This window comes from Rhipicephalus microplus, chromosome 3, assembly GCF_043290135.1.
Source record: "Rhipicephalus microplus isolate Deutch F79 chromosome 3, USDA_Rmic, whole genome shotgun sequence".
NCBI classification, from domain to species: domain Eukaryota; kingdom Metazoa; phylum Arthropoda; class Arachnida; order Ixodida; family Ixodidae; genus Rhipicephalus; species Rhipicephalus microplus.
The window spans coordinates 23689969-23703759 of record NC_134702.1 but is presented as its reverse complement, the minus strand read 5'-3'; the positions used below and the strand labels follow the sequence as shown (position 1 = coordinate 23703759).

Genomic DNA, 13791 nt, shown 5'->3' with positions numbered 1-13791 from the left:
CCTCTTCTCGAACACAGTTTGATGGCTCCTGCGGCAAATCTGCCATCCACTGTGGCAGTGGCAGCTTATAGACTGTGATGTCTCTTTTGTGGAAGTCACAAAGCATGCACCACTTGCATACATACATACATACATACATACTTCCTAGAACTACAACATAAATACACATGCCTCGAGTTCTTTACCGATGCCTCAAAGTCCAACACTTCTGTGCCATATGCAGCGGTAGGCCAATCCTTTTCCGAGGCTGGCGTTCTTTATCCTGATGCAAGCATTTTCACTGGAGAAGCTTATGCAATACTGGCGGTCCTAAAACACATCAAACAGATAAAATTACAAAAGGCAGTAATATACACAAATTCCCCAAGTGTGGTTACAGCCCTGAAAACTCCTAAAAAACACTAAAACCCCATGCTGGTGTCATTTTACTCACTTCTGTGCACACTGTACACATCAAAACAGCATGTCGTCTGCTGGGTGCCGGGGCACCGTGAGATACAAGGGAACGTTTTGGCGGACAAGCTGGCTGCTTCCGCCAATGATACCACTTCCAATGCATCAATACCAATCTCTGCACTTGACTTGAAACCTTTTATGAAACGAAAGCTCGGGGGGTATTGGCAGAGCAAGCGGGATAGACACACAGACAATAAACTCCATGCTATTAAGCCGCAACTAGGTAATCGGCCGCCACTATCAAAATCACGACACACAGAAATGACACTTACAAGGCTAACAACTCGACAAACACACTCTACACATTCATATCTTCTGTCCACTGGCGATCCACCATTGTGTGAGAGATGTGGAGAACCACTTACAGTTCTCCACATTCTCGTCCAGTGCAATGAGTTAGATGCTCTAAGAGAAAGCACTTTTTACTGCCCTACCGAGAGCAGCTTCCTCTACATCCTGGGATGCTCATCGGTAGGGATCCGCTTTTTAAACTGCAATCGCTTTTTACGTTTTTAAAAGATGTTCATAGCTTTCACTCCATATTTCCAGGTGATCCGTAGCACAACCTCTTCACCGAAGTCATGGCTGCAATGACTACATCTCCGTCATAGTTTTATTATCATGACATTTTGCCATCTACTTTCACTGCACATATTTCATGCCGCTGTCATGATTTTATTACTTCTTTGTTTTTACCCACGTTAAGGCGAGCAATTTCAAGGTCACTTTACAGCATTGCATCATATCATTGTTCATATCTCTAGTATATTGAAATGGCGCTCTTTGGCCATCAATTGGCTTTTATGCCATAAATCCACTCATTTTCGACTTAATTCGCATTTGCTTCAGAAGGATTGGCATAGTGAATGTAGTTTTATGCTTCACAGAAAAGGTTGATGTTGCGGTTTCCTTGTGTACAGCTCCAAGCAAACAGATAAGCACCAAACACCATAAGCAAAAAAAAAAAAAAACCTGCTGGAGCATGTTGGATTATTTTTTCCTTGTCACAAAAGTTATGGCCATTGCACTTCTTCATTTAAATTTTATCACTTGTTACTAGCAGTTTTGGTCTAACATAATAAACAGGCCATTTGTTCTTTGCACCGGACATGATCAGTATCGATTTTGCCTGCGAATTGCGATGGTGAGTATATCTATAATTACGGGAACTTCTGTGATTTCTGAAAATACTGTGTGCCATAAATTGGCACGTGCTACAACTTTCTTATTTAAACTGCCCTCAAGTAATAATTCGGAAGCTGGTAGTTTTTTGTTGATTACTGTTGATGCCATTGTAGTTGCAGCAAAGTTTTTCCTTCTCGACACAAAGTGCGTGTAACTTCTGGAGCGTGGCTGTCACAAAATTTTTATATTTAATGTGTATTGTTTTAAAAAATGCACCCTGCATAATACGTACGCTTTTATGTCCTGTTGGTTTCTTGATAGTGTATGATTGCACTTAAAATTTACTTAGTAGTCAGTGTACAGTGTACTTGTCCTGCTGGCATAGATGTGTTCCCACCAGGTGCACTGTTGACCATGTTAAAAAAACGAAGAATGCAGCTAGCATACTTTTGAGCTCATGCGCCACTTTCACTTAGTGAACGACAATAAACTTGTTCGAGAACATGAAAGGGATGGTTGTTCAGACCAGTCGTTCTCAGTAACCTGCTGCCTCCTGTATTCAGGTTTGTGGTGACATCCACGGCCAGTTCTACGATCTGAAAGAGCTGTTCAAGGTGGGCGGAGATGTGCCTGATACAAACTACCTCTTCATGGGAGACTTTGTCGACCGGGGCTTCTACAGCGTCGAGACCTTCCTTCTACTCCTCGCACTTAAGGCAAGTGCTTTCGCGAAGGGGCTTAACGCTGAGATTCTGCCCTCTCATTTGGAGATGTGCCCCAACTCAAAGCTCTTTCCCAAAGGACATCTTTTTGGGTGTGTTGGTCCTTACATTGCTTGGGTACACTTGACTGTAGCGCAAAACACATTTCACGAAAAGATGGGGGGAACAGAAGAGAAGAAAGTGAAGCGCTGAACTACCAGCTGTTTTAAATAACAGTCTGAGAAGCATACAGGAAAAACAATTCCGCGCATGCTTGAACAGCCAGCACATGACGTGCAGCAACAGGGTCAAGACAACTGTTGATGCTTCACTTTCTTACCTTTTGTCACTCCCTTTTCACGAAATGTACTTTGCACAACAGTCAAGGGTGCCTAAGCATTCTAAACTCCTTTTCTTGTCTGCACCTAGTCTAAGGCTGCGGTGTCAGTAACATGTAGCATCTCCGTGACGATTGATGGCAAGATGCATTGTAATAGGAAAGTTGCTTAAGAAACTCCTGTCACAATGTTAGGTGTCTCAAATAGCTTAAGTTAGTACTGTGTATCCCTGTCGCCATGGTCGCTTCGTTTTAAATTCTAAACTCGGTTTCTTTCAGAATGTGCACTGTGTATCGCACTCGTGAAACGAAACTGAAAAATTAAAATATTAGCTGCACCAGCTTGCACAATTTTTTTCATATGCAGGTATGCTATAAAAAATGTAAAGGGTGTGCATGGTCTACATACACTACATGAGGCAGTAGTTAAAAAAAATTGCAGCTGATGTCGATGCATTTCTGAAGCTCAGCACAGATACACTTAGACAAGTAAATTGTTTTTACGGCTATTCGCAGTCAGAGAGTCTAGACCGCACCAGTCCTTTGCGTGAAACACAAAAGGATGGTGAGAAGGCAAGTTATTTTTACAAGATGGCATTCAGCACTGCTTGCAGAGGATGTAAATAAACTTGAGTGAACCAGCACAGCATTATGTGTTACTGAAAATACTCATGTATGTGGAAGCACTGGTGGTGTGGAGTTGAAAAAATTTTTTCCACTTCTGGTGGCCTCAGCTATTGATTTTTTTTTCCTGAGCATTTATTAATTGGAATCGCTTCCAGGCTATGGGAAAATGTATTGATATTTTAATTTATAATGAAGTATAGCTCAACCTAATGTTCAGTTTTGCCTTCAGGGTCCTTTAGCATAATGCATTAATGGCAACGCAGTCATATCGCTACATTGTACATTTATGTTAATCAATCGGCAACTGTGGATGACACAGAAACGTCTTGTTCAACGTTGTGCTTGCCCTAACTTTATGTCATCAAATAGTGAATTATTCAGTGTTGTAGGCATTGGATGTACTTTATAGGGATGTTTAAGGCAAATAACCAATTATATCAGAGTAAAAACTCAATGTATGACATCTGGAACGGCTATATTATCAACAGCAGTGCCCAACTTACCAAGAAGTTAAGCTTAATTTACCATGCGGTGGGGCCCACAAGTGGGATAGTTTGTAAATGCCCGATGACGTCAGAGTGTCTGACTACAATTATTAACTAGTAATGAAGCTAGCTGCAATGAAAACAGAGAACCTTCCATGTAATAATGCTCCTTGTAACTTTCTGTTTGATTTATAAAGAAAAGAATTACCTGGTATTATTATGGGGAATGGCATAATAGTGTGAGTGTTCGAAATTCTGTTTTTGCCTGGTTATGCTGGATAGGTGTTGCTATCTAGCAGTGCTCAATTGAACCAAGCAAAACACGTCATTTGCCTGCAATCTCGAAGGCCATGGCAGAAAATTGTTCAATGGACGTTGTTACTGCTGTGGCCATGCAGTAAAAGCAGGCAACATTGGGCACGGCAACAGGGGCGTGAAACGAACAGTTTTCAAGCGGGAGATTTGAAGTGCGCTAACGCGATATGGACCACTGAAACGGGGTTTCATTTCAAGGATAAGCACTTCCTTGGCACAAAAGTAGCACTATGAGGTTTCTGAACCACTATTTCAGCAATTAACATCTTAATATTTGCCTTTAGTGTCCCTCTATGCATTTCACAGAAATTATTTTATGCCACTCTACTACCTTCAAAGGGGCTTTGAAACGGTTTTGATGATTTTGTACAAACACATTCAGCCAATAGACCAAGTCTTAAAGGGCCACTCACCAGGTTCAAAAAATTTGAGCTGACAAGCGCAATGCGTAGGTGGAGCGTTCACAATCACGTCTGCCAAGATTTGCAACGCTATGCACCATGGAAACGGTTCAAATTTCAAGACAAACGCTGCTCCCACTTCCTTTTGCGGGCGTGCGCCTAGAGAATGATGGCATGATGTACGCGTATGAATGACTTGTACACGGCAGCGCAGTGACGTTGGTCCTCTACGTAGACGACTGTGCTCTGTCGTTGCCAACAGTAACATGTGACATGGCGAAAATTATTTAACACGACATGCATAGTTTGCCTAATTAGTTTTTTGAAGAGGTTAATAAAACTTGACATAAATAATGATACGCAATAAGGGAATGTGCACGTTTTTTCTTTCTATGCCGGTCTAATGTGCCGCCGTTATGCATGCATTCGTGCACCCGCGGTTAGCGCGTCGAGCATAGGGCAGCCAAGGAAGCGAAATTAACACTCCTATGCATTCGTGCATTCATTGGGCTCATTTATTCTACCGCGTCTAAGCCAGCATTTTTAAACCATTCTGTAGAAATGGGCAGTAAACCACAAAATAGTGCTGGTAAAAAAAAAATTGGCCCCGTATCTGCATATAATCTGCAAATGTCGTTGAAAGACGATAGTCTTGCATGTGAAGAGAGCAAACAATTTATTTTATGTTCTGCGCAAGAAAATCGGAGAATGGTATTTTAGAGGCACTGCGTTAGAGTGCCTCGAGCGTGCAGCGGAGGCGGACGAGCGCATCAAGTCACGTCACACGTGAGACATGAGCGCCACCTGGCAGTGTTCTTGTAAACCGAAACATGGCGGTGTTCTTGTAAACCGAAACACGTGGCTCTGAGACGGGTGTGCTCGCCTGTCTCAGAGGTAATAAGGTGTAGAACGAGAAGCGACGGCTAGGTGACAGCACCATCGTGTCTTAGTAAAGAGTTGGAAACACTCACCTTTCCGTGCAAGCGTTGCATGGCCAGCGCAGTGTGATAAGCGCTACGGTCCTTAAAATTACTAATGTATGCCTTTTCTAGTAAAAGATGCACATGCAAAATATATACGTGTTGTTATGGTGCCCTAGACTTGCACAATAATTGCTTATTAACTGACCATTGCACAAGTATTCACGCTAATCTTTGAGCAACATTGGTGAGCGCTGCGAATGGGGTCGGCTGTTTCAAGTACCCGGTGCTGTTGAGAGTGGACAAACAGCCAAATGTACAGACAGACAGATGAAAATTTGTGCGTCGAAGGTCCCCAAAAAAGACTATCGTCTTAAAAAAAACAAAACGCCGATCGCATGCTGGGGGGTTTGGCTTGTTCGGGCACTTCATGCGCACGTGAGCGTTTGGCTGGATGCTGGAGACGATAGGGAAAAGATTTGGCTTGCGAAGGCTACGTGGGCGAGCAACAAGGGTTTCGAGCTCGCCTCCTCTTATCCTTGTTTTGTGCCGCTTTAAAAAAAAAAACGGTTTTCTCAGCTTGTAATGAACCAATTGAAAAACTTTTTGTGCCATAATGCTCCTCCTCGAACACATGACTTCGAGGGTCTAACTTAAATTGGCTATGGGGCCTGGTGAGTGGCCCTTTAAGGATCATTCACAGACTGATTAAGTTCTTGTGCAAACTGTGTGATTTATTACAACACTTTAAAGCTTCCAATTGCTGCAAATCACTGTGGCTCAGCCAAACGTGTTTTCAACCGTCCATTCGCACTGCGACATCCACTGGAAGCATGATGTCACCCAAGTTTTCAGTTTCGTTATGTAAACGTGAACGTAATTAAAATGAAGTGTGACCAACAAAAATTCATATTGAGTTTACTATGACCAATAATTCAACTATGTTGGTGTGCGTTATGACAGGGAACATTTTTGTTAGGCTTGTGCATACAGTGGATTTTAGGTTCGAAGCAAATAGGGATTCTGGTAGTATAATTTCTAATCGAATTCGAATAGCATATATGACATCTGTTAAAAAATGGGCACATTTATCATAAGCTAATCTAAATATTTTTTTTTAATTGAAACAAGGCCTCAATGCATTTTTTTTTTTTTTTTGTCGTTCAGAAAAAGTTTAAACAACTTTGAGTAGTCGCAGCATTTGACTTACAGTAGAATGCTAGTGATAACCTGTAAAATATATAGCATTTTAAAATTTATTACACTTAAAGCATATAAGCTGTCTTCTTAAGAAATGATGAATTTATTTCAGGCTAATATGCTCATTTAAAGCGGCCCTGCAACACTTTTTGAATGGATTCATCAAGGAAGCCTATTGCCTCACAAATTCACCACCGCAAAAATCTTTAGAATCCGTCTAGTACAAGTGTAGTTGCAAATATATGCGACAATTGCATTCTCTCTTGTGATCCAGACGTAAGTGCTGGAAGCTAATGGTGCATTCAGACAACAGACCGAATCCGGATGTGGCGGGACGGACGGCGCTTCACTTGACCTCACATCGGCGATTCCCCTCGTCTGCGCGGCTCGCGAATGGATGATTCCAACCTGTTTCTCACATAGGGATTCTGGCAGGAGAAAGCCAATACTTCAGTGGATTAGCATGAGGTTTCTGGCAACCAGTACACTTTTCGTCTGCTCGCGGCATTTCCTCCATGGCTCGCAGACAGCTGCGTGACGAGTCGGCATCGTCTACGCTTGAGCATAGTTTACTTAGTTGGCAGGAGCTTTGCACTCAGGTGATCAACTACGCATTAATCACTTTTGGTAGTTCGGGAAATGTCACCGCCATCGTTCGACACGTGAGATTCTTAGCCGCCATGGTGGGGAAATATTTGAACTTCTGCAACCGGCGACGTGCCGCTTGTAAAAAAGACGAGACGCATTCAAAAGTGCCACACTTGAGGGGGGGGGGGGGGGGGGCAATGTAGTTGTAAGAACATTGTGCCACCAACTCCGTTGTATCCTGAAGAAATAACACTCCTCGTCCATTTCGCACAACGCGACGGCCATCGCAGCCAAGCGTCACTTCTTGTCGGCATCCATGTTGCCGAATATTCTCAAACGGTCTGCTGCCAGCGGGCGCAGGTGAGCAACGAGTCTGCGGTCAAGAGTGATCCGGCTGGTTTCTCGTAGGACACCATTCGTCGTGTGAATGCGCCTGCAGGTGGATTGTCCGCGGATTAGCCGTCCGCGTCCACAAAAGATTTGGATTCAATCCGTTGTTCGAATGCACCATAAAGAGGGGGTGATGGCATGGGGAAAGAAAATACGGCACGCACGCCTCGTGACTTAAGCACTCTTTTTTTTCTCTTCGGATACGTGGCTTTTTGTGCGACCGGGTGCGCACCATGCTCAAATAATTAAGCAAATGGATGATACAATAGCTGTGATGAGGGATTTCTGAGTTTGGCGTCATTCGCCGAGAGAAGAGAGCAATTTTTAGTTCACTGCGAGAATTGATTGTGATTTGCAGGCCTGGTGCTGTGCTGTAATATTTGGCTCACGTGTTTTTGGTAACCTCAACTACCGATCGGCTGTGTTTTCTGACTATGCTCAAAAAGATTTACCGAGTCTTTTTAAATTTGAAGTGGGTCTTCGCAGCAGAGTGTATTTTTCCTGCTGGGTGCTTTCACGGTTTAGCACTCATACACTGCAATGAAACCACTTTTACAGGTGGTTACATGCGGAACAATATACACTTATTCGTTTATTGCGAATACTTCTAAATACTCTATAATTTGCATTAGAATTGAAGCAAATTTGAATATTTGCACAGGCCTAATTTTTTTGGGTAAGTCTAATAATAATAAGGCTGCACTGTTGGCAGACTACTGAGAAAGAGGGTACCATAATGCTTGCATGTGCTGAGTAGGGCATCTGTGGTTTTATTTCATGTCTCATGCTTGTCCATTCGCAGGTGCGCTACCCAGACCGCATCACACTGATTCGGGGCAACCACGAGAGTCGACAAATCACACAGGTGTACGGCTTCTACGATGAGTGCCTGCGCAAGTATGGCTCTATCACCGTCTGGCGCTACTGCACGGAGATCTTCGACTACCTTTCCCTGTCTGCTGTTATTGATGGCAAGGTACTTATTACGCTGTCACTAATGGCGGCGAAAAAAAAGCTCATCTAAAGAAAAGAAAACCAGCAAGCAAGTGGTACTTCGGTGTTCATAACAGGACAGACATGTATCTAAGTGTGAGACTCCTACTCCACAAGTTTGGAAGATGCTTAGGCTGAGCATTTAATAGGAAAACGCAATGTTGTGTTGGAACTTGTTTGGATCACTTGTCATTCTCTTGCCTTTCTTCGCCTCTTGGTAGACATCTCTAGTGTGCCATGTAAAAAGGTGTGATTGCTTGCATGACATTTGCATTAAATATCCGGTGGCAGATCCTCTACAGTCACACTCTTCATGAGGTGTATGCAGGCTTGCATTCGCAAAAGACCTTGAAAGCGATTCTTGCGAAGCATGTGGCTCAGCAATGCAGCATGCTCAGTCACTGGGGTCCACGTAAAAGTTTTTGTGAAATGCGTAGGAAAAATGTAGTTATAATTTGCTCTTTGAAACCATCTGTTTCTTTTTTTTCCTTGGTCAATCCACCATTTATTGACATCCACGGAATACATTCACGACCTAAAAATATTGATAATGGCAACTGTTGCCCCCTTCATGTCGCAGTTACTCAGTGTACGTCATTTTTACCACTTTTCGTGCTTTGTGACTTCGTTCTCACAAAAATAATGCAAGATGTTTTTACAGATGTAAGCTAGAGCATGTGCTGGGGTTTAATTCCGAAGAGTTCAACGAAAAATGAAGATGGCTTTTTTTTTTTAAGTGGTCTTCCTAATATTGCATTTTCAGAGACATGTCCTCAGTTATATGTTTCTGCTTAACATTTGATGTCACTCTCAGCAATCACATTCTGCAAGTTTGTTAACCTAACATGTGGCAATACTCTCGAAATTTTTGGGAAGTCTGACATTTGTACGTGACGTGTGGAGGAAAAAAATCTAAAACTTAAGCAATACAGTCGAGCCCGCTTATAACGAACCCGAGTGTGACGCGGCATCCGTTCGCTGTATCCCGAAGTTCGTAGTAAATGAAACACAGCTTTTAAAAAAAGTTGTGAGTGAAAACACAAACTTTTTTTGCCCCAAAAAGTCCTTCATGCACATGTTTCGAAGAACAAAAGCGATAGGGGTGGTCTCGAGTTCCATTGAAAACGGCAGGGCGCTCGTTCGCCGAAGCCCGTGGCATAGACTGTATGAGGCAATGGCTCCAAAGTTTCGTCGTTCTCGCAATCCGATTCCTCCAAATCGCTCTCGTCACGTACTTCATTTACAATGCCCCAATCTGTGCACGGTTCCACAGTGTCTGCATCATCATCGGCCGTAATTAAACCATCGCAACAGATGTCCCACCCGCTCTCCCAGGTCGGAGTCGACGACGCGCTACCACAAATCACCGCCGCAGTTGGAAGCTTCAGGCTTGGCATCAGGCCCCACGTCGACGAAGTCAGCCTTGCAAAAACAGTATCACGCGCATGTAGTCATCACCGCCGCCCATGATATATTCACCATCTCCACAGCTGAATACAGGGATTCCCAAAGCAGCAAGTTGGCTGCCAGGTGGTTAACAGCTATGAGCAAGCGCTCCACAATGCGGCACCTAACGCGCTGATTACGCTCAAGCCAAGCGGTCACACTTTCGACGTTTTGTTGAGCGGTTGAAGAAACGTGCTAGTCCTCCCATCGGCCATCATGACCACACACGCACACCAAGAATGAGCAAGACGCACACACACAACACACATGCCAGAGCGCGTGGAACAGCTCTGGGCCCGTTTCCAGTCAAAAAAACAAAACTAATTCGAGCCAGCGTGGCGGGCGTCGCGGAGCGGTGGAGACGGGCGAAGGGGTTGTGATCAAGAGAGGTGAGCAGACTTGTGAGAGAAGGGCAAGGAGTTGCGATAAAGAGAGGGGGGGACTGTATTGAGCTGTGTGCCAATTTTGGAGAAAGAAGAGGATCAGAACTTCAAAGTAATGGCGTTTTATCAAAGAAAACTATTCGTAGTATGTGGCCTAAAGTTTTCAGACCTACAGCTACAGCAGTGTTGTTGCGGAATCTCATCGAAATCTCATTTTCGCGAAATTCGAAAGAAGCGGTTGCAGCTGAGTGGACATTTTTGAACATTTTTAAGAAGGTTCAATTTTTTTGCGTGAAACCAAAAGTGGCTTTGCGGTGCTGGGAACTCTGGAAAACAAAATATATTTTTTCTGGCGAAATTAAAGGGGGTCGGCGGACATGCACAGATGTTCTTATCTGAACACAGCCTACATCTATTCATTCATTTTGAATACTCCAAACCCGCCGCGGTGGCGAAGTAGTTATGGTACTCAGGTACAGACCTTGAATTGAATCGCGGCCGCATTTTCCATGAGGGTGAAAATGCCTGAGACTTGTGTGCTTAGATTTAGGTGCACATTAGAGAATCCCTGGTGATCAAAATTTCCTAAGCCTTACACTGAGGCGTCTCATAATTATATTGTGGTTATGGGGCGTTAAACCCAAGCAATTATCATTAATATACTTCAAAAGTTCTTTTTAACTTTTTGTTTGATTCAAAGGAAACTGGAATAAGCACTTGAATATTCGCACAAGCCTAACTATAATGTTTGGCACATGTGTTCTCCTTTTTAGTGTGAAGTTTAAAAAATGTTATGAAATAATGGTTTGTTCATAATTAATTTGGTTACTAATTATGCTTTATTGAAAAGCGCAAGCGCAATTTTTTTCATTTTTTGGGGCAACCACGTTTATATTGTGTAAAGCAGTTGGTTACGCTGAAAATAAATTGTTTGGCCCCAAAAAGGTTAAGCGCGAAGGCCTTGGTGGCACCATCAAAATCTGTATCTATGGCAAGCTAGTGCTGGAACTTCAAGGTGGGGTCCGCCAAGGGTGTTTTCATACATCTCACAGCTAGAGTATTTCTTGTGTTGTGTGCAGGTAATTTACAAATATCAATGTAATCTTATCTGTCTTTGGTGCCCCTTTAAGTACACTCGGCAGCTTCTTTTTTAACCTTTTGCGATTCTGACATGCACAGATCTTCTGCGTTCATGGGGGCCTGTCGCCATCCATTCAAACCCTGGACCAGATTCGCACCATTGACCGCAAGCAGGAAGTGCCTCATGATGGCCCCATGTGCGATCTGCTCTGGTCAGACCCTGAAGGTGAGCGCCTACAATACACCCTGGTGTATGTAGCCTGCACTGTAGTAGTATCAACTTAGTGAATGTGGGAAGTTTTCTAAATCTGCCTATGCGGTTTAGAAGTCTGGGACTATCGCAAATTGTTTCTGCTGAAGCCCACAAGGCACTGGAGGGGTGAAGGAAGGGATGATTCATACAGGAAATAGTTATGGAAACCTGCAGTATCCACCACTACACATTTGCTTATCGGTAAAGTCATCATTTCAGCCATGTTTTCTCTTTAAGTCATCTAGCGTAATCTGTGATTTGAAATAAAAAATAAAATATACCTAACTACTATACCTAATTGTATCTAACTACTATACTAATATTTTGGAATATAGGTCGACCCCCCCAGACATTGAATCTCTGAAAAAGAAATTTTTTACTATCGCAAAGTATCGCGGCGCACCCTTACCTTGGTAAATACGCGACACGACTAGCTGCACTGTGGTGACATTTCTTTTTATTAGGACACTAATCCTGTGTAGCTAAATGCCATAAGGCCATAAAGTGCTGCCACTCAGACTCGCGCGAGCTTGAGTCCGACGTCTCTTTTTCACTAGTAACGTCCCAGAGTCCTCCATTTCATGCAATGCGTTACTGATGTATTATTTGCGGAAAGACGGAAGTACGTCGCCTCAGCGCAAAGCCCTTCTGCTTCATGGATCGGCACACCCACGATGGCGATCCCTTGAATTGCACCCTCGTGAGCCCAGAGTCGCGCGTGGTCTCGAGAGCTTTTAGGCAAATGCACTTTGCTCTTACAGGTAGCAACCTTGCACGCAGCCCCCGGACGAATTCGACGTATAGAGTTTTCAGTTCGGGGTGCACTGCAGTCCGTCCATGAATCGATGTTTTCGTTGGGGGGGGGGGGGGGGGGTTGCTGTAGGATGTTATGCACTTCAGATGCTTTTTCCTCCGATGCACCCAATTCCCATTGTGTTGCCAAATTGCCGTGCACTTCGGTATACTTGATTACATTTTTTTATCAAAGCCTATCGTAAACTGCCATCAACTACCTCTCATTTCTGAAGGAAATAGAAAAAGAAAACAGCTGATTGACAGCAGATAATCGAGGCAAAATGGTGCTGCTAGAACATTATAGGCCTTGCCTAGCCTTGCCCAACGGTGCCGCTGCTGATGCTCACGATGGCAATTGAGGCTTTCTACTTCAGCTGCCCATTGTTGCGAGACTTCTTTATTTCTCTCTGCCAATGAATGGTGTGTAAGATGAGGGTCAACTTTTCATTTAGTTTTCTTCTCTTTTTTTCCGAAAAAAATTTTGACCTATATTCTGGCTTACAGTAAATGCATGAGAAAGTAAAAATTATAAAAGTAACTAGATGCATGAAATTGTCTTCGGCTAGTTTTGCTGTGTACAACCACATGTAATTCATGGCAATGCTGGGGTTATATGTGTAAATTCGGGCGCATTTGTCAGCCTTGCTATCATAGAGAGCCCCCTATTATGGTGGACCACATAGGTCTTCTTTAAGTCTCCTAAATCTAAGCCACAGCCGTTATTCAAAATAGTTTCTTCCCCATTTAAATGGAGTCGATGTGCTTCAGAATCAAAGCCACTTTTTCGAGCATTGCAGGGCTTGGCTGCTGAGTAGAACCTCGCCGATTCGTTTTGGGGGAAAAAAATGCAGAAAACAAACGTACGATCCGGGAAAAAGTACGATCTCAATCGAGCAAAACATGACGCTGACAAGTTCGTATAGAGGTGAAAGAGCAAAAAACATTTATTTCTAAAAGAAATTGTAATTTTCTACTGCTGCCGTTGGACAAGAAAAGCTCCTTCTGCACATATTGAAGACCCTTGTCCACATTTTCATTGTTTTCTTTGCAAAAGAAGCTTTGTAAAGCTCCCAGTCCAGCGAGGGCTTCGGCGAAGTGAGCCGGTCGGCGCACGCTTTCGTTCTCGCCACTGTCTACCGGTGCCCCATTCCCCATCTTCTTCGTTGCATCGCCCCCCACCACCTCGGTGACAATCTCGGCTACACTTTGCGGCTTGCAAGTCAGGACTTTGTCGTCTGTTGAGGCAAACTCAGCGAAGAGGGCAACAGCATCATTAGAGAGGAACTCCTCATTGAT

At 43.6% G+C, this 13791-nt stretch overlaps 1 protein-coding gene across 1 annotated transcript in view; it reads left to right on the top strand.

Annotated features, from left to right (window-relative positions):
* The window catches only part of Pp4-19C (protein phosphatase 19C), a 33238-nt gene that overhangs the window by 9764 nt on the left and 9683 nt on the right, over positions 1-13791 (top strand). The window contains exons 3-5 of the mRNA XM_037431634.2: positions 2145-2297; positions 8348-8521; positions 11547-11673. Coding sequence (XP_037287531.1) covers positions 2145-2297; positions 8348-8521; positions 11547-11673 — 454 coding nt within the window. The remainder of the gene's footprint in view (positions 1-2144; positions 2298-8347; positions 8522-11546; positions 11674-13791) is intronic.